The sequence below is a fragment of the Schistocerca americana genome, chromosome 6, assembly GCF_021461395.2.
Source record: "Schistocerca americana isolate TAMUIC-IGC-003095 chromosome 6, iqSchAmer2.1, whole genome shotgun sequence".
NCBI classification, from domain to species: Eukaryota; Metazoa; Arthropoda; class Insecta; order Orthoptera; family Acrididae; genus Schistocerca; species Schistocerca americana.
Genome location: NC_060124.1, coordinates 493103592 through 493126930, shown reverse-complemented (window position 1 = coordinate 493126930; position 23339 = coordinate 493103592). Strand labels below are relative to the sequence as shown.

General features: G+C 39.9%; 1 protein-coding gene across 1 annotated transcript in view; it reads left to right on the top strand.

Annotated features, from left to right (window-relative positions):
• The first annotated feature begins 19037 nt into the window (after positions 1 to 19037).
• The window catches only part of LOC124619804, a 157468-nt gene continuing 153166 nt past the window's right edge, over positions 19038 to 23339 (top strand). Inside the window, exons 1-2 of the mRNA XM_047146399.1 lie at positions 19038 to 19111; positions 19194 to 19351. Coding sequence (XP_047002355.1) covers positions 19079 to 19111; positions 19194 to 19351 — 191 coding nt within the window. The 5' untranslated portion in view covers positions 19038 to 19078. The remainder of the gene's footprint in view (positions 19112 to 19193; positions 19352 to 23339) is intronic.

Genomic DNA, 23339 nt, shown 5'->3' with positions numbered 1-23339 from the left:
AGGCATTAAAGTATCCTGTTAAATGGAGGGGTAAAAGTATCTGTAGGCAAGAACAAATAGAGAGCCTACAGTAGTTGCACACTATGAGAACTATTCAAAATTATTAGGAAGACTATTAAAAAATCAAGAAAAGTCCATCTGATATCAGAAATTAGTAATTCTGTCAGCAGACTTAAGGCTATTTGGAATGTAATGAAACAAGAGACAGCCACAGAACAGGATAACATCACTATTGAACTGAATAGCTATAAATCATGAGTCAAAGATAGCAAATATATTTAATAATCATTTCTTAAATATAGTAGAAGGTATAGAAACAAACACATCAAGAAAAAATAATCACAGCATTATGTTGAGAAACCAACTCTCATAAAATTCAGTCATATGAATGGATCACCAAGTTCTCCCTCGGAAATTAAGAAATTTATATATTCTCTAAAACTTAAAAATCATCTGAATTTGAGGCTGCTTTCAATAGAGTACTACAGCCCACTTTACTCTGCTGGCGTGGCACGCATGTACATGTCCACTCTTTGAAACCTTTCTTAATGGTCAGCCATACCAAGTGATCAGTGACAAGGCATGTCATTGGATGGACGCCAGGGTGTAACAAGTTGTGCAACTGGTCAAAGATGATTTTCCAAAACAGCTGAGGGACAGGGGAGTGAGTTCACTTTTGTAACACATCACGCAAGGTTTGTCTAGACATGCCCAGTACCAGGCAGTGTTATATTTTGATGTTAGTAGTGGGATTGTGGAGAAGATCTTATGGTTTCTGGTCCTGCAGCTGTGTCTCCATGAACTTATCACTGTCAGTTTATGTGGGTACGGTGTTTATCTGTGAGAGATAGTTCACAACAATGTTGTTCACATCCTTCAAATGGCAGATGTCAGTAATAAATTGTGCACTATAGTCCAGAGGACAAATTGCCTGGGCCACCTGTCTTTTGACAGATTTTGGATTGAGTCTGCTAGCAATTGGAGATCTGTGTAAATGACTAATGGTCTCCCTTCCACATCATATTTGAACTGGTGACTGCTTCATAAACTGCTAGAAGTTCACAGCCATATGTGGACAACTTACACTGTGAAACAGTCAGTTTACATGAGAAAAATCAATGTGGTTGCTATACACCTGGTCCTTCCTGCTGGAGGTGGTGGCAGATGGCAGATGGTGGATGAATTCAGCTTGCTGAGTTATAAGATGAACGTCTGCAGCACTGATGGCGTATGTAAGAAGGATGACTTCAGTTTGTTGAAGCTGGTATTGTTTTTGTTAATCATGTCAAAAACTTGTTTAAGATATAATTTGTGTGTGTTCTTGTCTGGGTAAAAAGTGAAGATGACCTTTTGATAGGCTTAGCAGAAAGAGTGCGTGAACAAAATACCATCAATAAACTGTTGACAGGTTTCAGGCACATTTTGAGGTAGTATGGCATAAATAGAAACTGAAACAACCTAAAAGGCATGATAATCATGTTCTTGTGAATGTCTTCTGCACTCATGAATACCTGCAGGTTTGCTTGCTTACAGTCAAGGACACTAAAACTTAAGTTCTCAAGAGGTAGTGGGTGAAATCTTAAATGTTTTGTATCCAGTAGCTGTCGATTGTTGTTGTTGTTGTTGTGGCCTTCAGTCCTGAGACTGGTTTGATGCAGCTCTCCATGCAAGCTTCTTCATCTCCCGGTACCTACTGCAACCTACATCCTTTTGAATCTGCTTAGTGTATTCATCTCTCGGTCTCCCTCTACGATTTTTACCCTCCACGTTGCCCTCCAATACTAAACTGGTGATCTCTTGATGCCTCCGAACATGTCCTACCAACCAATCCCTTCTTCTAGTCAAGTTGTGCCACAAACTTCTCTTCTCCCCAATCCTATTCAATACCTCCTCATTAGTTATGTGATCTACCCATCTAATCTTCAGCATTCTTCTGTAGCACCACATTTAGCTGTCGATTAACATGTGAGTATTAAGGGCCATGTGGTCTCCACATAAATGTACAGTCCAGTCTTTCTTGGGCATTAAGTTAGTGACTGGAGCCCAGGAACTGTTCAGATGTCTCACAACTCCCACTTTTAAGAGTTCATTGACTGCTGCGTAATTGCATGTAGCTTGTCCAGTGGTAACCTGCACTGTCTTTGGTGGACAGAAAGGCCTGGAATGAAGGTAATCTTGTGTACTGCTCTGTTTGTGGTAGCATACTGCATAAACAATGCTTGTGGAGAGACTGGAGGTCAGAAGTGCACAGAGTTTCAGTGGGAAGCTCATGAGCAGAAGGCATGTTACTGATCTTGTTGATTAGTGAAAGTTGTGTCGATAGAGGTGCTTCTTTGACAACTGTCATTGCTGTGTCAAATCAGCTTACATGGTGCAACAAAGTGATCATGGGTGAGTAGACATTACTGTTGTGTCTGGTAAATTTGTAGATGGCACAGTACTGCGGTGAGTTCCTCTAATATCTTGTGGATCGCTCGTCGTATGGCATCATTTTTCTACTGTAGTTGTAAGGAATCAAGATGTGTCTCAAAGTGGAGTAGTTGGATGAGTGATGTGATGCAGTCTTGTAGCTAATGTTGATGATCATCCATCAAAGTGCAGCACAGTGTGCCATCCAAAGAAGACGTGGTGAGGGTGTGCTGTGCTGCCAGAAGGACATGGCTAGCGACACTGGCAGTGGAGTGGCCTCTGTCTCAGTGAATCACTGTACCACTAACCAAATCCAGTTGTCATTTTAAATGGCAAAGGAAATCAGCACCATGTACAAGTTCACTGACATCTGTGATGAGGAAGTTACATGTGATCACATCTTTAAGATGCAAACCCAGTGTGCAAGTCACTTTCTCCATGGAACTGTGTAGTAGAACAGCTCTGTGATGTAAGAGGAAGGACCGGAGTTGTGGTACATACTTTGGAGACTGAATGGATGATGTAATATTGTTAGTGTGAGGGGTCAAGGATGTAAAGTCTGCTACCATTCTATGGTGGTGCCATAGGAGATGATTCATTACCACAGTGTGAGATTTGGTGACTTGAATAGTCTACATGGTACAGATTGCCTCTAAGGACCATGGGTCTCCTTTGGGTAGTCACAAGGTGGGCGACAGTTACACGTTGTATTGCCAGACTGCGTGAGAAACCAGCAAAGTCAGTCCCGCATGGGCATTACTGTGTGAGAAATGTGAATTCTAGATGTATGTGGGAGGTTGTGGTGTTTGTGTGAAGGTCGCTGTTCTAGGCTGGGGCCTGACCTCGCAATTGACAGAGCCTGGTTAGTGTAAGCTGGCTCAGCTGCAGCAAGAGAGCAGGCATACTGAGGCTGGTGCTGCAGTCCACGTGCGGTGGTATTATTGTCAATGGTAGTGATGTGTTGTCACTGTTGGAGTGCAGCAAAAATTCTGTCAGCTAGTTAGAGCCTGTTATCCGGTGATCCATGTTCATGGGTGATACTAACGAGTTGCAGTTTTGATTTAAGTTTGTCCATCCATGAGGTCCAAAGCATGTTGCTCAGAATCAGTTGATAATCAGCTAGTGTGCATATCCTACACCAGAGCTGTGATGGAGTCCTATTCCCACTTGTTGATTATAAATAACTTGCTGTAGTTGCTCTTCCAGAATCCATGAGAGGTATTGCAAAAGAGCCAATTTTGCTGCAATGTATTTGTTATCTGTGAAAATTATGTCACTTATCACATCAGAAAGCTCTCCTAAGTGACTGAGCATCGTAACAAATTTGGCACCAATGCTAGTGGTTCCATATGTGGCAAGGATGCTTTAAACTATTGTGAACCAGACATTGGGTTGGTCCAAGTGAGATGGTGGCAGTTTGGGATGTCCACCAAAGTGGGTGGAGGTGGCATCAGTAGTTGGTCATGCCGATTGGCAGGGTGACATCTGTAAGGGTATGAGAGTCAAATATTCTGCATATGTTCAAAGCACCATGGGGAGTGTGGTAGGAATGTCCAAAGACTGTCATTGTTTGATGTTATTGTCTGCTATCAGAGCACTTCACTGATGAGTGTCACTTTCACATTTGTTGAATGTGATTTGCTGAAGAGTTGATTGTGGAGCACGGTACACCCCAACACCCCTGAAGTCAGTCTTGTCTTGCGAATTACAGTACACTTTGGTTGAACAATGTCTGCATTGTTGATACATAGTATCCAAATTGGCATGATAGTAAATCAGTATGCAGTCATCATGGGTCACTTACGTGATGTCCTACTCCAAGACAAGACCAGGGTGACAGATGAATAATGTGTCCCAATATGAGATAGCCACACTCCTTATTACATGAATAACCACAGTACAAGACCACATCCTTACAAGACACTGCCAGAGGATCAACTAAAGCACACCTACAGTTCTAAAGATCACATGTATGAGACCAAAGTCAATAGTCAGTGATGTTAATTTGTAGTGGTGTCCCTCTAAGCTATTAGCACATAGCAAATGTTAGTATATCCATTCACCCAGTACATATTAGTAAAGTTGTTCAAAATTTCGTGTGTGAAATATAAACAACTTGTACAGTTGTAAAACATAATTTTGAGCCTGATTTCATTGGGAAAAAAAACTGGTATACAGAAGAATTGCTCCATACTGTTTGATCATTGCATATAATTTCAATATTATTTCTATTGCAATTCATTTATTCAATCCATCATTCATCATGTTCAGCAGAGCCTATCAAGAAGGAGAATCTTCAGGGATGTGGAGCGAGTCATGATATAAAAAAACAGCAAAATACAGGGAAATCGAAGAAACCTAATGTGTGTGCTGTATTAGCAGTAAACTATCACTGTACTGCTTAATGCTCTTCAAGCTAATGCCATCTAAATTTAATTGAGTAAATCAGAAACAAAGTTTGAAAGAAACTGCTGGTTCCTTGGTTATACTTAGTATGGTACTTTAAAATGTACTCATTTACAATCGCATTTTTCAAGGAAAACATTTGCTTACATCTTTAAGTGCTGAGTTCCATTTGCAGTAAATTATTGCTAGTCATGTGACTTTATGAAAGACATTGCTACTTTTCTTGTAGATGACAGAACTTTCTAGTCCCTTAATTTTCATAACTTGAGAGTGTTGAACATAACCATGTCATAGTAAATTGGAATTTGTGATTTACACTTAGTGCAAATAAGTAATATATTATGTCACGTTAGTTTTCTCGTTTAAGAAGAATTTATATTGTCTGAATTTATTGTAAATTAATGCTGTTGTCAAATTTCTTTGTGACATAACCTGAAAAATATTTTGAAGAAACAGTCAATTTTGTACCAAGTTTGTCTGTTGTGTTAAAATGTATCTTGTTTGGTTGTTAAGCACTTTAGTTCTGAAAGGCTTCCAGACCCATAAATTCAAAGAGAAATTACATGCTTGGTTTAAAGTTAACTGTTTACTGTTTAAAATGTTGCACCACTCACAACACAGCCCCACTGTGTATATTGTTCTCACGTGAATTTGTTGCTGTTTGTAAGCAGCTGGAAATCACCCTGATTACTGTCAAGTGATTGGTAGCTGTTGCAAATTGTATATTGGGAGAGCTACCAAAATTCACATACCAGAGATACAAAAGATACCTCAAGTACTATCCTCCCCTGTGGAAACCATCTCTTTTGCAGAAAATACGCATCTGTCATTACTCATCCACTTGACTGTGAGTGGCATGTCAATAGTGAGTCTAGGCATCCTATACAGAAGGAACATGGCCCAGGGAGGACTCAGGACATTACAGTCATCCTCCTACCCAACAAGTCTGAGGTACTGTCTTCCATTGAAACTGGAACAGAGCCAGTGAGACACTTCACCTGTTGGGAAATATGCTGAGTACTGGGTCAAAGGGAGCCAGACACAAAAGGGTATGGATCTATTAATCATCAGCAGTTCAAACAAACAGCAAATAATGGTACGCCTCCAGAAAATGGCACCAGGGGCTGGGAAAGAACACCACATGCACTGAGTGTGTATGCCTTGGGTCCTATTTCAGCATGTTGAAGAGGCTTTTCTTACAGCCACTGAGGCAACATAGTGTGACAATCTGTAACTTGTGGTCCACACTCAGACAAATGATGCCTGTGATATGGGCTCCAAGGTCATATTTAAATCATCCAAGTGACTGACGGAGAAGTCTGAGAATACCAGTCTTGCTCATAGAGTATCATGAAGCTCACAATCTACAGCAATGACCCCAGAATAGATCATGACTGCCTGGTTTTGAGTCAAGTAGAAGGCTTGCACCAGAGACTTCAAAGGTTCTGTTACTTCCTGGACTTGCACCATAGGTTTGAGAGCTGTTGGGTCCTCCTAAATGAGACAGGTGAGCACTACACATCAGAGACTGCAACCTTGTAGCTGACCGTGTGTGAATTGCACAAAGAGTTGTTTTGGTTGGACAGGTCTCCATCCATTTCAGACAATAATAGCTGTAGGAGATCCAGAAGTACAGCATAAGATTCAAAGGAATGCCCCCCCCCCCCTTCCCACAGGTGAGATTATTAAAATTCTAGTGGTTAACTATCAAAACATTCACAAAAAAAGTACCAGAGTTTGAAGAACTTCTAAAAAGCAGTGAAACAAACCCTACCCTAGGTACAGAAATCTGGTTAAAACCCAAAGCTGACAGAGTAAGATTTTTGGGAAAAATTTAAGTGTATCAATATGTCAGGAAGAATAAAGTATCGTGAACTGTGGCTATACAACTAAGACATTTTATCAGATTCAGATTTTTTATTTGTCATTCATTTACATCTATATCTACATTTATACTCCGCAAGCCACCCAACGGTGTGTGGCGGAGGGCACTTTACGTGCCACTGTCATTACCTCCCTTTTCTGTTCCAGTCGCGTATGGTTCGCAGGAAGAACGACTGTCTGAAAGCCTCCGTGTGTGCTCAGATCTCTCTAATTTTACACTCGTGATCTCCTCAGGAGGTATAAGTAGGGGGGAAGCAATATATTCGATACCTCGTCCAGAAATGCACCCTCTCGAAACCTGGACAGCAAGCTACACCGCGATGCAGAGCACCTCTCTTGCAGAGTCTGCCACTTGAGTTTGCTAAACATCTTTGTAACACTATCACGGTTACCAAATAACCCTGTGACGAAATGTGCTGCTCTTCTTTGGATCCTCTCTATATCCTCCGTCAACCCGATCTGGCACGGATCCCACACTGATGAGCAATACTCAAGTATAGGTCGAACGAGTGTTTTGTAAGCCACCTCCTTTGTTGATGGACTACATTTTCTAAGGACTCTCCCAATGAATCTCAACCTGGTACCCGCCTTACCAACAATTAATTTTATATGATCATTCCACTTCAAATCTTTCCGCACGCATACTCCCAGATATTTTACAGAAGTAACTGCTACCAGTGTTTGTTCCGCTACCATATAATCATACAATAAAGGATCCTTCCTTCTATGTATTCGCAATACATTACATTTGTCTATGTTAAGGGTCAGTTGCCACTCCCTGCACCAAGTGCCTATCCGCTGCAGATCTTCCTGCATTTCGCTACAATTTTCTAATGCTGCAACTTCTCTGTATACTACAGCATCATCCGCGAAAAGCCGCATGGAACTTCCGACACTATCTACTAGGTCATTTATATATATTGTGAAAAGCAATGGTCCCATAACACTCCCCTGTGGCATGCCAGAGGTTACTTTAATGTCTGTAGACGTCTCTCCATTGATAACAACATGCTGTGTTCTATTTGCTAAAAACTCTTCAATCCAGCCACACAGCTGGTCTGATATTCCGTAGGCTCTTACTTTGTTTATCAGGTGACAGTGCAGAACTGTATCGAATGCCTTCCGGAAGTCAAGGAAAATAGCATCTACCTGGGAGCCTGTATCTAACATTTTCTGGGTCTCATGACCAAATAAAGCGAGTTGGGTCTCACACGATCGCTGTTTCCGGAATCCATGTTGAATCCTACAGAGCATATTCTGGGTTTCCAAAAACGCCATGATACTCAAGCAAGAAACATGTTCTAAAATTCTACAACAGATCGACGTCAGAGATATAGGTCTATAGTTTTGCGCATCTGCTCGACAACCCTTCTTGAAGACTGGGACTACCTGTGCTCTTTTCCAATCATTTGGAACCTTCCGCTCCTCTAGAGACTTGCGGCACATTGCTGTTAGAAGGGGGGCAATTCCTTTCACGTACTCTGTGTAGAATCGAATTGGTATCCCGTCAGGTCCAGTGGACTTTGCTTTTCTATTCCTTGGACACTTATTTCGATGTCAGCCATTTTTTAATTTGTGCGAGGATTTAGAGAAGGAACTGCAGTACGGTCTTCCTTTGTGAAACAGCTTCGGAAAAAGGTGTTTAGTATTTCAGTTTTATGCTTGTCATCCTCTGTTTCAGTGCCATCATCATCCCGGAGTGTCTGGATATGCTGTTTTGAGCCACTTACTGATTTAACATAAGACCAGAACTTCCTAGGATTTTCTGTCAAGTCGGTACATAGAATTTTACTTTTGAATTCACTGAACACTTCACGCATAGCCCTCCTTACGCTGACTTTGACATCATTTAGCATCTGTTTGTCTGAGAGGTTTTGGCTGCGTTTAAACTTGGAGTGAAGCTCTCTTTGCTTTCGCAGTAGTTTCCTGACTTTGTTGTGAACCACGGTGGGTTTTTCCTCTCCCTCACAGTTTTACTCAGCACGTACCTGTCTAAAACGCATTTTACGATTGCCTTAAACTTTTTCCATAAACACTCAACATTGTCAGTGTCGGAACAGAAATTTTCGTTTTGATCTGTTAGGTAGTCTGAAATCTGCCTTCTATTACTCTTGCTAAACAGATAAACTTTCCTCCCTTTTTTTATATTCCTATTAACTTCCATATTCAGGGATGCTGCAACAGCCTTATGATCACTGATTCCCTGTTCTGGACTTACAGAGTCGAAAAGTTTGGGTCTGTTTGTTATTAGTAGGTCCAAGATGTTATCTCCACGAGTCGGTTCTCTGTTTAACTGCTCGAGGTAATTTTCGGATAGTGCACTCAGTATAATGTCACTCAATGCTCTGTCCCTACCACCCGTCCTAAATATCTCAGTGTCCCAGTCTACATCTGGTAAATTGAAATCTCCACCTAAGACTATAACATGCTGAGAAAATTTAGGTGAAATGTATTCCAAATTTTCTCTCAGTTGTTCTGCCACTAATGCTGCTGAGTCGGGAGGTCAGTAAATGGAGCCAATTATTAACCTAGCTCGGTTGTTGAGTGTAACCTCCACCCATAATAATTCACAGGAACCATCCACTTCTACTTCACTACAGGATAAACTACTACTAACAGCGACAATCATGCCACCACTGGTTGCATGCAATCTATCCTTTCTAAACACCGTCTGTGCCTTTGTAAAAATTTTGGCAGAATTTACCTCTGGCTTCAGCCAGCTTTCTGTACCTATAACGATTTCAGCTTCGGTGCTTTCTATCAGCGCTTGAAGTTCCGGTACTTTACCAATGCAGCTTCGGCAGTTTACAATTACAATACCGATTGCTGCTTGGTCCCCGCATGTCCTGACTTTGCCCCACACCCTTTGAGGCTGTTGCCGTTTCTGTACTTGCCCGAGGCCATCTAACCTAAAAAAAAAACGCCCAGTCCATGCCACACAACACCTGCTACCTGTGTAGCCACTTGCTGTGTGTAGTTGACTCCTGACCTATCCAGCGGAACCCGAAACCCCACCACCCTATGGTGCAAGTTGAGGAATCTGCAGCCCACACGGTCGCAGAACCGTCTCAGCCTCTGATTCAGACCCTCCACTCGGCTCTGTACCAAAGGTCCGCAGTCAGTCCTGTCGACGATGCTGCAGATGGTGAGCTCTGCTTTCATCTTGCTAGCGGGACTGGCAGTCTTCACCAAATCAGATAGCCGCCCAAAGCCAGAGAGGATTTCCTCCAATCCATAGCGACACACATCATTGGTGCCGACATGAGCGACCACCTGGAGATGGGTGCACCCTGTACCCTTCATGGCACCCGGAAGGACCCTTTCCACATCTGGAATGACTTCCCCCGGTATGCACACGGAGTGCACATTGGTTTTCTTCCCCTCTCTTGCTGCCATATCCCTAAGGGGCCCCATTACGCACCTGATGTTGGAGCTCCCACCTACCAGTAAGCCCGCCCTCTGCGACTGCCCGGATCTTGCAGACTGGGGGGCAACCTCTGGAACATGACAAGCAGCCATGTCCGGCAGAAGATCAGTATCAGCCTGAGACAGAGCCTGAAACCGGTTCATCAAACAAACTGGAGAGGCCTTCCGTTCAGCCCTCCGGAATGTCTTTCGCCCCCTGCCACACCTTGAGACGACCTCCCACTCTACCACAGGTGAGGGATCAGCCTCAATGTGGGCAGTATCCCGGGCAGCCATAGTCGTAGTCCGATCGGGGGATGCGTGGGACGAGCTGGCCGTCCCCGACAAACCCCCATCCGAACCCCCACAGTGATGCCCGTTGGCAACAGCCTCAAGCTGTGTGACCGAAGTCAACACTGCCTGAAGCTGGGAGCGAAGGGATGCCAACTCAGCCTGCATCCAAACACAGCAGTTGCAGTCCCTATCCATGCTAAAAACTGTTGTGCAAAGAATGTCTGAACTAATCTACAGAGAGCAGAAACAAATCGACACAAAATTTAAATGGTTATTAAAATACAAGATTGCCTAGGAAATGCAGTAATGCTGCTACTTGCGCACTGCTGACACACTGCTCAGCGGCGGAAGGAGACTACGCGCTTTTACACTATTCAGGTACTAAAACACGATGCTACAGCTCTCAAATACTATAATACGCCCGAAATTTATGAATTAAACACTGCAAGTACCAAAAACACGCAAAGAAATTAAGAATTAAGCTATGTAACAAATAAGTGAGCTGGAAGTATACGACTTTCTGCTGGCAGCTGCTTATCCAATGGCGGCAGGGAGCACACTGGCTGTGACCAACCGACACTGGCCGTTCAAAACAAAAACAGAAGACAGACGACTACGCGAATTTACACTATTCAGGTACTAAAACGCGATGCTACAACTCTCAAATACTATAATACGCCCGAAATCTATGAATTAAACAATGCAAGTACCAAAAACATGCAAAGAAATTAAGAATTAAACTATGTAACGAACAAGTGAGCTAGGAGTATACGACTTTCTGCTGGCAGCTGCTTATCCAATGGCGGCAGGAAGCACATGCAGTGAAATAGGCATTACTATTATGTCAAGATACATAAAAAGTTACTACATTTGTGAGTGTTTACATTACAAGTACAAATTATTTATGCTACATTAATCAATAAACAGTATTGGAATCATAGACTCAAAATTCATTTTCTATGTTACAAGTATCCATGAATTCTGTGAGACTGTAGTATGGATTGTCTATTAACCATTTGTGCAGTTTACTTTTAAAATTATTGAAAGATGTCTTGAGTACAGTATGTGGTAATTTGTTAAATAATTTCAAACAGTTCACTTTGTGAGAGTAGCCTGTTTTTGTCAGCCTATGTCTAGGAATGTCAATACCCTCTTTGTTTCTGGTGTCATGTAAGTGTATGGTCTTTCTGGTGTTAAATTCTGTTCTGTTCTTTTTAGCACATATCTGTGATGCATAAATATAAAAATTTATTACTGTCATTATTTCCATTTTGATGAATAAGGGATGGCAATGTTCCCTTGGACCAACCTTGCACATTATACATAGCACCTTTTTCTGCATCAGTAGTACATCACCGACATGACATGAGTGGCCCCATAGTAACAGCCCATAAGATATATGAGACTGAAAAAGTTCAAAGTAAGCTGTTCTGAGATATTTGTTACTCACTATATCAGACAGTTTCCAGATGAGATAGGACACCCTCCATAACTCTTCCAGACCTGGTTGATATGGGGTTGCCAGTTAAGTTTGGAATCAATGTGTATTCCAAGCAGTTTTACGGATTTTGGTTTTACCTCATTAGCCAGTTCCAACTGCAGCAACAACTGAATAGTTTTATTGGTAATGTAGTTGGATAGCCAATAATTAACCTGCCACACACATAGACTGCAATGGTTCAATGGAACTAAAGCCTGCTTCTGTCATGCATTTGCTAGGTTTGCTTACAACACTTTGTGCTTTGTACTGAGAATCTGTGAAAGCATGCTACTTGCTTCCTTTTTGAAGGTCTGGTCAAATTTATTTCCCATGATGGGCCATGAATTCCTTGAACTCTGATTTAGCACAAAAAACTGAATATAGTATGGAAAAATAAACACAGCTCTTAACAGTGATTATTACTGCACTAAAAAACATAATACTGTTTGATCTCTAAGGTTAACAGTGGCCAGACACAAACTACTAGTGACTGAAAGTCTTTGGTAGTGTAGAGGCATGGATTTGTGGGGAGTGGAGCAAACTAGTGTATACTGAAAGTCAAAAAGAAACTTTAACACTATATTAACACTCAGTAAAATGGCTCTGAGCACTTCGGGACTTAACTGCTGTGGTCATCAGTCCCCTAGAACTCAGAATTACTTTAGCATGTAAACATATTCACACTCTTTTAACACAGAACATTCTAAATCCTTTTACACAGCCTCTCTTTGTAGTGAAATGAAATGAGCATATGGCATTGCTGGCCTGGAGACCCCATCTGGGGGAGTTCTGCTGCCGAGTGAGAGTCTTATTTCAGTCGACGCAACATTGGGCAGCTTCAGTACTGGTGATGAGGATGAAAGGATGATGAGTACAACACAACACCCAGTACACAAGCGGAGAAAATCTCCAACCCACCCGGGAATTGAACCTGGGCCCACTTCATGGGAGGCAAGCACTTTACCACTCAGCTGAGCAGGTGGACTCTCTTTGTAGTGAAGCCTTCATACTCAGCATCTCCCTCTCACTGCCACTGTCTACATATGTCTCTCTCTACCACTGTCTACTTTTTTCTTTTATTGGCAATTTCCTCGTTCAGTCTGTTTCACTATCACTGTCTTCATCCCTTTCTTTTACCCTCCTTTACTGTTGTCTCTTTCTGTGCCACTTTCACTGTCTCTCTGCCCCACTGCCATTGTCTTCATCCCGTTATTTTTCTCTCCCATTGCCTCTGTCTCTTTCTTTCTCACTTACAGTCTGCTGTTTAAACTTTAACCTGTGGGTGTAGAGGATGGCGGAAAGTAGGCAAATTATTTCATGTTAAAGTTCACAGGCCTGGGGAGAGGATGTCTAGGCACACTCATCTCTCTTTTTCATTCCCACTGCCTCCTCTCTCTTTTGCTCTCATTGCTACTACTCTATCTCTTTTACTGCCACTGTATCTCCTCCCTCTTTAGCTTCCACTGCTATTGTCTTCATCAATCTCGCTCTTTCTCTTTCATTGCCTCTTTCTCTCTTCCACCATCACTGTCTCCTTGTTACTCTCATTCAGCACAAAAAAGTGCAAATATGTTTGCATGCCAAAATTTTTGATGAGGAAAGCAGAATAGTTGAGGCAGCTGGTTCCCCACTTTCCTCTCTGTCTGTGAAAGAGGAGCATATTTGCCTTTTTGTGCTCTGACAGGGATGTTTTTCAGCTGGTTACCTCCTTTTCCCTGTTAGAAAATGGTTCAAATGGCTCTGAGAACTATGGGACTTAACCTCTGAGGTCATCAGTCCCCTAGAACTTCGAACTACTTAAACCTAACTAACCTAAGGACATCACACACATCCATGCCCGAGGCAGGATTCGAACCTGCGACCGTAGCGGTCGTGTGGTTCCAGACTGTAGCGCCTAGAACCGTTCGGCCACCACAGCCGACTTTTCCCTGTTAGAGAAGTGTGTGCTGTTTACATAAAATGAATTCTATAGCTCAGTAAAGTTCTGACAGTTTATTCATGTAGGCCTACTTTGATACATTTATTTTCTTTGAGGCATATAAATAACAAATAATTATACATAATGTAAGGTCAACACAAAATCATCCCCCATCCAACACAGTTTCACTTTACATTACCATACTTAATATAATAATGCACAACATTTTAGGTGTACCAACAAATGTGGCAGTGGTTTGCAAGAACAAAGAATTTTGTATGAAAAAATAATTTTTTTGGATGGTACGTATGCCATCAGGTGGCACCACTGAATAATTTCCAAGTCAAGACAGCTGTGTGAAGTGCCCATTATACAAGGACAGCATGTCATGGAGTTTTATTGGTGAAAAACCATGACTAAAAACATAATTTGGTGACCTCAGAGTCTTTGCAATGGCCCCACAACCCTTGCCATGTGTTCACTATGTCAGTTTAAACTACATTTATGCCTGAGACTAGATATTATTTGCATTAGTATGGCAACTTGGAACCTCTGGACCTTGATAACAGACTCCATTTTAAGAATGTGTGGTACAAATGTTGACAATTTGCAATGAACTGAAATTATGGAAGTGGCCATCCCCACTATTGGTGCTTTTGGTCCTGAAAAAAATCATGGTTTTATAGGGCTTTCTCAGCAACCACCCATGAGCAAATGGTGCTTTTGTAAGCCATCTAAGGTCCACCCTAGACCACACCTAATGCAAAAGAACCACCCAATTTGCTTAATTTCTCTGGGCTGGAGGAAGTAAGACCAGTGAAGAATCCTGTGGACAAATCACAAGGCAGGCAGTGAAGAATCCTGTGGACAAATCACAAGGCAGGCAGAAAGTTATCAAAGTGAAACAATGGTACACACCCAAGCTCAATAAATTGAAGTGTATTGTAACAATATGCCAGGACCAAATGAAATCAGCTTTAGACATTCCAGCTAAAGAATTACATCCCCAAAACTACATAAAAGCCAAAAAAACTTATAGGAAGGCAGTAGAGGAAGCAAAAAAGAAATATAATGATACATACATTAAAAAGGGCCAAAATCCTTGTAAAGCTGCCTGGAATCTTGTAAATGAGAACAGAAAGAATACTAGCTCCTGCTTAAATTCATGTAGCCCTGATGACTTCAATGAATATTTTGTCAGAATAGTGGAAAAGACAGTGAATGAAATTCCACACACTGACCTAGATCCGACTGCAAACATAAGAAATGCAGACAGTTACAGTATTCAATACTGGAAGGAAGTACACCCTGAAGACATGTTAAAAATTGTGAATTCCTACAAACACTCAGAAAGTGTAGACATCTATGGCATGTCCTGCACACTGCTACAGAAAATTATTGCAGAATTAGCTCAGCCACTAGCCATAGCAATAAACAAATGTCCATCTTCTGGTGTCTTCCCAGTCATCCTTAAACTGGCACACACAGTACCAATATATAAGCAGGGGGATACATGCGAGTTGTCCAGCTTCAGACCAATCTCAGTGGTACCAGTACTAGCCAAAGTTACTGAGTCTGTGATGCACTGCCAGGTACTGAATTACTTTGAGGAAAACAACTTATTCCAAAACACACAGCACAGATTCCGCAAAGGGGGATCAACAGTGACAGCCACCCTGGACTTATTTAAAACGATTTGACAGAGTTTTGAAGAGAGAGAGAGTGTGACACTGACACTCTGTGACCTCAGCAAAGCCTTTGACTGCATCTCACACACAACACTAATAGCCAAGTTAAGATGCTATGGTGTTGGAGGTGGTGTTCTGTCAACACTCCAATCTTATTTGGAAAATCGAAAGCAGGTAGTATCAGTGCACGGAGCAACTTCTCTTGAACAAAAACTGGAACATGGAGTGCCCCAAGGATCAGTCTTAGGACCTCTCCTATTCCTCATCCCTATGTCAATGATATGAGGTGTAATAGTCAAATGTTGCAGTTTGCAGATGACACTACCCTTATTGCCAAAGGACATACAGCTGCAGAAGCTCTTGGTGCATCAAATTTGATGTTTGAAGAAATAAAAAAAAATGATTCATCATAAACAAAATGAAGATCAAAGAAGAAAAAACCCAACATTTGATATGTAGTCTAACCAACATTGAAGACCAAGAAAACATGCAGACTGTCAGACTACTGGGCTTCAAGATTGACAGCAAACTCTCCATGAATGAGCACACTGCATATGTATGCACCAAACTTTCTCGTGTGATATACCTCCTGAGGAAGCTGAAGAGGGTAATAACTGACCAGTTTCTCACAATAGTCTACCATGCACTCTTCCACAGCCACATTAGCTATGGACTGTTGTTGTGGGGACACTCCTCAGGCTGCAAAGATCTGTTGCTATTACAAAAAAAGCCATCAGGATCATATCCTCTAGCAAAAGACTGGACCACTGTAAGCCTATTTTCACCAGGCTAGGCATAATGACTGTTTTTAGCCAGTATGTGTTTTTCTGCCTCATTTATGTAAAAGAAAATCAAAGGAATTTTAGCATAAGACAAGAAATACATAATCATGACACTCGCTGTAAGAGGAACATTGAAGTGCCAAGGTGTCACCTATCAAGTACACAAGACAGCTTTCCAACAGTTGCCCTAAAAATGTACAATCAACTGCCTCCAGAAGTGAAATCCCTGCCACCTGAATTATTTCGGAAAAAATTGCTCAGGATCTGAAACAACATCCACTATATTCCTTGGAAGAGTTTTTCAACAGTGGTTCTAGTGAATGGACAAAATAATAAATATTGTTATGTTTTATATATAATTTTGCCTAAATTTAATCTTCTTTTTATGTTCTCAGTTAACTGCACATTTAATTTTGTGTTTTACTTAAAGTACATATTTTGCCAAAACGAAACTTTATGTGTGTGATCTACATGGTTTTGTAAACATTTTGCTTTATGGTATTTTCATTTGCTGCTATGAAGTTTTACTTTTCTTTTTAGTTATATTTCATTTTCTCTATGTTCTATGTGTTTTTGTGCACTGCATAAATATTTTCTTTTATTTGCAATATAAATTTTGTATATGGTGTTGTATAAATGTTAATTGATAAACATTGTATTTGTGACGCAGTCTGTCCAGCCATGGCTGGTAAATGACGAAGATATAGTAATAAAGTAATAATAAAGTAATAAAGTGTGTAATGTTCCAGTTTTTACCCTATACTGTAGGAACCTACTGTATGCCTGTTCTCCTGATAGCTATACAAATGGTCTGTAGGCCAAGGGCTATCTGAAACACCTGACCTTTTGTCCCTGTGATCAATAGGACATAAGATATGACCACCTGAAAAATCACTTTTCCACCTATGGCTTTCTGTAACATATTGGTACCATGGATTATGTTGCATGTATTCTGTTAAATTATATGTCCAATATTTGTCTTCTGTGACCATCAAATATTAATTTAAGCTCAAGACCTTCAAAATTTACTGCAGATAAAAATACGGAACCTTTCACTATCAGTTAAAAAGCATTAACATAAAAGCCCTTACTCATAACATCAGTTACCACCTTCAATACTCAACATCTCCAGCCTTTTGAAATTACAGAAGTTTTAAATTTTTAAAAATTTTAAACTTAAGGATCATAATTTCTGCAAAATTAATTAAATAAGATAGCTTTCATTAAAAACACACATCAGTTGTTCTGAAAATTTTTACACTTTTTATCCTACATACAAACATACAACTCCACCTTGACTGCTTCTGTGGCTACAGCCAATCTTTGCAAAACAGGTCAGTAATTTAACTTTAGAAAATTTCACTGTTGAAAGACTCATTCATAGTGATCACATTTACAACTACATACATAGCTTTTTGCATTTGCCTGTCACATGTCCCACAACTTTTATCGTATTGTACCTGGGACAAACAAAAAATTGCTTAGCATTAATTCACCCCATTGATGGGTCAGCTTTCCAAATCACTCATGCCACTTCTGTCTGGCCACATTGTTAACATGTTACCTTTAGTGATACATCATAAGGTACAAATCAGCTCACTGTACCTCAAAGTGTCATTGGATTGAAAGTTATGAAAATGAATGCACTGGTTCCTTGAAACACCTTTTTCGAAAAGTCGTTTTCGCAGTGGCATTCTCAGTATTCTGTCATACTTCTTACAAAGATGCTTTCATAACACAGTTCTACCATGCGCTTCAAGATGACCACTTCTTTTGGTGGAACCCTCAGTTTGAATGGTCACTGACCTACTGAACATTTGTCCACCACAGTTGACAACCACTTCCCCTCTTATTCATCCACCGTTGTGATACTCAATCCTTGTGCCTTCCTTGGCACAACACAGACCCTCTGTCAACATCAGCATGGAGTCCAAACATTGTTTTGACCACCATGCCTGCAGGTCCACTCCACATTTCTTTTCTTGTTGCACACACAGTAGGACTCACCGTCTCTGACCACAGACCGCTCTGCAACCTATACTGGCTGTCATCTCTCCTTGGTTGAGTCTTAAGACAGTGATAATATCCCAAACACCACAGTGAATGTCTTTGGAATACCACCCAAGTACTTCAGATGTGACCAAAAATAATCAACCATATAACATGGTACAGTCTTCTGACTTCTACTGATTTATAACTGGGGAATGCAAATGTCAAGATAGAGAGCATGCAATGTAATATGTGCTATGCATGCTTAACACTTTCCCTTTGGCACACACTATAATGGCTGTACCTGTAACATTTTAGATACCAATAACTGTTTCTTGGATTTACAATACTGATGTGTGAGCTGTTGTGTATATTGTATATTTTCACATCATATGGTATTTGAGTCTCAGTCAATAAAAGAGCTTATTACAAAAGCATTATGTTTTCTTTAATTTGTAACAAGACATACCATACTTCTATTTGTGCTGTTTCTCTCCCATTCAAAAGCAGTAAGACAACTGAAGTAAAACTGCATACCCCTTACTGCATTTGTTCCTACTAAAAGTAAACTACATTTGAGAATAATTACATGCTAGTTTCATAAATGTGATTATCTTATTTTCTTATTTATTTGTGTGCAGACAATGGTACAGAAATTGGTACTAGCAACTTCACCCTAACTGACTTTAACACAGGTAGTGTAAAAGTACTCTTGCCAGGAAGTTTTGAAAGACAACTAACCTTGTATACTTGTGAAGATACTGATCCTGAAGATACTGATCTTGAAGCTAATCTCTATTTGCACTCAATATATAACTGTGAAATGCCCAGTGAGAACGTGTCATCAGAGTGCAGTGTAAGTAAATACACAGTTATTTTATTTTAAACAATGTAATATTTTAAAATGACTGATTAAATACATCTTATTTTCATTTCAGTACCAAGAAGTTATTCTTCATTACCTTTTTACAAGCTGCTATTATCTATACAATAATAACAATGTCAGCGTAGCTTATGGTTGTGTTCAGACAAACTATACAGATGAAGCACTGAAAAAAGACTGTAGTAACAAAGCGGAAGCTGTTTTAGTCCAAGAGTGAGTATGTAATCACAACAATATTTTTATTTGAATCTTTATTTCATTATTAATTTTCCAATATAAAATTGAAGTTTAATTTCAAAAAAAGAATGACTTATAGATATTGTAAAATAACTGTGTATTTTCTATCTGAAACATTATAATTTGTGAGATAATGTGCAGAACTGAAAATCGCAAGTAGTAAAAGAAACAAAGCTACATTTGCCTGTTTGGAATGTCAGAAATCGAGAAGTAAATAGGTAAAGCAAACAATCTTATAAGTGAGGTATCCACAGCTAAAATAATTATAAATACTGAAAGGAACACTCCAACAGATTCAAATATGCTGATCTGTTGAACTACTTGTAAAACTGATTGAGAGTCCAGTTTTCTACATTAGCTGTTTCACTGTAGTTGCTCAGAGACCGACACAACCAGTTTTGTACCATGCAGGTACATCTAGGACAAAAAATTTTTATACACAACTTTAAGAGAATCATACTTTTAACTTACAAAGTTCAGAATACTTAATACCAAAAATTAAAATCATGGCATGTAAATTAATACAAAAGGCATGAGCTATTGTCACAAAGTTACTTACAAGGTCTAACATCTCATGTTATCTAAATGGCTTAATGTGTGTTCCAAGGTGCGATGAGAAGCACTACTGATGCAACCACCAATGAAAGTTAAACTTAATAAAGCCAATTTTCAATAATAACTTACATTTAGAGAGCACCAGATGTCCCTAAAATAAAAGTGTGACATTCGACCTTTATGATAGTATCTCATGTCTTTTGTTATTAATTTCCATGTTATGATTTTATTTTTTAGTGGTAAGAATTCTGAAATTCTGAACTAAATAAGTCAGAAGTACAGTTCTTATAAAGTTATGGATAAAAAATTTTATGCAACACACACCTGAGGATGTACTGGGATGATTCAAAACTGGCTGTGCAAGTCTCTGAGCAATTAAATTAAGAAATCTAATGCAGAAAATTGGTCTCTTAGTCAATTTTACCAGAATTTCAACACTTGAGCATATTTTAATCTGTTTGAGAGTTCCTTTCAGTATATGTAACTAATTAAACTTATATGTACGGAAAGCAGAACGTAACTGGTGTGATAGATCCACTTACAATCAAAATTGTTACAGCATACAATTAAATACAGAATAGTCGATATTGTTCCTCTAAAATGCATAACAGGAAACAATATAATAACACATGCATCAGAGATAAAAGAAATTATTGAGATTGTTATTGAAGACAAAAATTTAATTGTTATGGTGGACTGAAATTTAATAGTTGGAAAAGAAATATCAGGCAGTAGAAGAAGGAATACTTTTACTGAGGCAAAAGCATGAAAGATGAAACCACTTAATGGAATTTTACACAGAGCACAGTTTAACCATTGCTAACACTTGGTATAAGAATGAGAGAAGAAGTTTGTTTATGTGGAAGGGACTTGGAGACACCAGAAGGATTCAGCTAGATTACATAATTGTAAGACAGAGATTTTGAAACCAGATTTTAAACTAAAACTATTTCCATGGCTAGATGTGGACTCTGGCCATAATTTATTGGTTACAAACTGCAGATTAAAACTGAAGAAATTCCAGAAAGGAGACAGTGATAAGCTGTGTGAACCAGAGGCTGTTGAAGAGTTTCAACAAAGACAAATGGTTAGCTGCAAGGAATGAGATAGGGAAAGCAGCAGAAGATAAACTAGGCAAAAAGGCAAGGTTCAGTAGAAATCCTTAGATGATATATAGGATACTGAATTTAACTGGCAAGAGGAAAAAATGTTAAAATGTTGCAAATGAAGAGGGCAACAGGCAAGACAGATGTTAAAAAAATAAGATTGGCAGAAAGTGCAACATGACAAAGTAGGAATGACAAGAGGGAAAATTTGAAGCTGTAAAAGCTCCCCCTCCCTCATCCCCATCTAGCCCCACTCCACCCCCACCCCAACCCCCATTGTGAATTGTACAATGGAGTTAAAATAGCAGACATGTCAAGGACAACAGCCTTTTGTAAGGTTTTTGATAGAATCTGCTAGGAGACAATGATCTGTATAAACTGTCAATGGTCTGCCATCAGTGTCATCTTTAAAGTATTGCATTGCTTCATACATTACCAATATTTCTCTGTCATAAGCTGACTATTCATGTTGTGACTCAGTCAACTTTTTGGAAAAGAAACACATAGGTTGTTGCATGCCACTGTTGGCTGTTGGAGAAAGGCACCAATCACAAAATCACTCACATTTGAAGTGATTGTGAGTTGGGCAATGCCAGGATTGCAGCCTGGCCAAGGCATCTTTAATTTTGCCAAAAGCTTGTTGCATCTCTGGGATCAGTTAATAGTCTTTTTGTTTGAGGTATGCTTGCCTGCCAATGCATGTGTAAGAGTTGCATGGGTCACAGCTGCATTACGCAGGTGTCTATGATAAAATTTTATCAGGTCTATAAATCAGCACATGTCAGGAAACATCTGTTATCATGGCAGATGATGAACAAATTCAGCACTTTGAAGTGGAGACCAAAAGCACCCACACATGGGAAGGGGGGGAGACTGGGGAGGGAGGGATTTATGGAGTACTTTTAATATTTTGCAAGGTGAATTGTGCCTTGTAAGCAGCCATAAAAAATTTCCAGTCCTGATCCTGTTAAAGAGACTGTGAAACACTGACTTTTAAATAATTTTCCTGAAACAAAAATGCCTCAATTTTTGTTGAGTCATCAGTCTTCTGACCGGTTTGATGCGGCCGAAACAAATTCCTCTCCTGTGCCAATCACTTCACCTCAGAGTAGCCCTTGCAACCTATGTTCTCAATTATTTGCTGGATGTATTCCAGTCTGTCTTCCTCTACAGTTTGTGCCCTCTACAGCTCCCTCTAGTACCATGGAAGTTATTCCCCGATGTCTTAACAAATGTCCTATCATCCTGTCTCTTTACCTTGACAGTGTTTTCTACATATTTCCTTCCTCTCCAATTTGCACAGGACCTCCTCAGTCCTTACTTTATCAGTCCACCTAATTTTCAACATTAGTCTGTAGCACCACATCTCAAATGCTTTTTCTTCTGATCAGTTTTCCCACAGTCCATGTTTCACTACCATACAATGTTGTGCTCCAAATGTACGTTCTCAGAATTTTCTTCATCAGATTAAGGCCTATGTTTGATACTTTTGGCCAGGAATGACCCTTTTGCCTCTACTAGTCTACATTTGATGTCCTCCTTGCGCCATCTGTCATTGGTTATTTTGCTGCCCAGGTAGTAGAATTCCTTAACTTCATCTACTTTGTGACCATCAGGCCTGATGTTAAGTTTCTCACTGTTCTAATTTCTGCTGGTTCTCATCACCTTCATCTTTCTTCAATCTACTGTCAAACCATATTCTGTACTAATTAGACTGTTCGTTCCATTCAGCAGATCATGTAATTCTTCTTCAATTTCACTCATGATAGCAATGTTATCAGTGAATCATATCATTGATATCTTTTCACCTTGAATTTTAATCCCACTCCTGAGGCTTTTTTTAATTTCAAGCATTGCTTTTTCAATGTACAGATTGAACAATAGGGGTGAAAGACTACATCCATGTCTTACACCCTTTTTAATCTGAGCACATCGTTCTTAGTCATATACTCTTATTATTCCCTCTTGGCTCTTGTACATATTGTATGTTATCTGACTGTCACTATACCTTACCCCTGTTTTCTCAGTATTTCGAACATTTTGCAGCATTTAACATTGTCAAGCACTTTTTCCAGGTTGACATTTCCTATGAATATGTCTTGATTTATCTTTAGTGTTGCTTCCATTGTCAACTGCAACATCAGAAATGCCTCTATGGTGCCTTTACCTTTCCTAAGGCCAAACTGATCATCATCTAACACATCCTCAATTTTTTTTCCATTCTTCTGCATATTATTCTCATCAGCAACTTGGGCGCATGAGCTGTTAAGCTGCTTGTGCAATAATTCTCACACTTGTCAGCT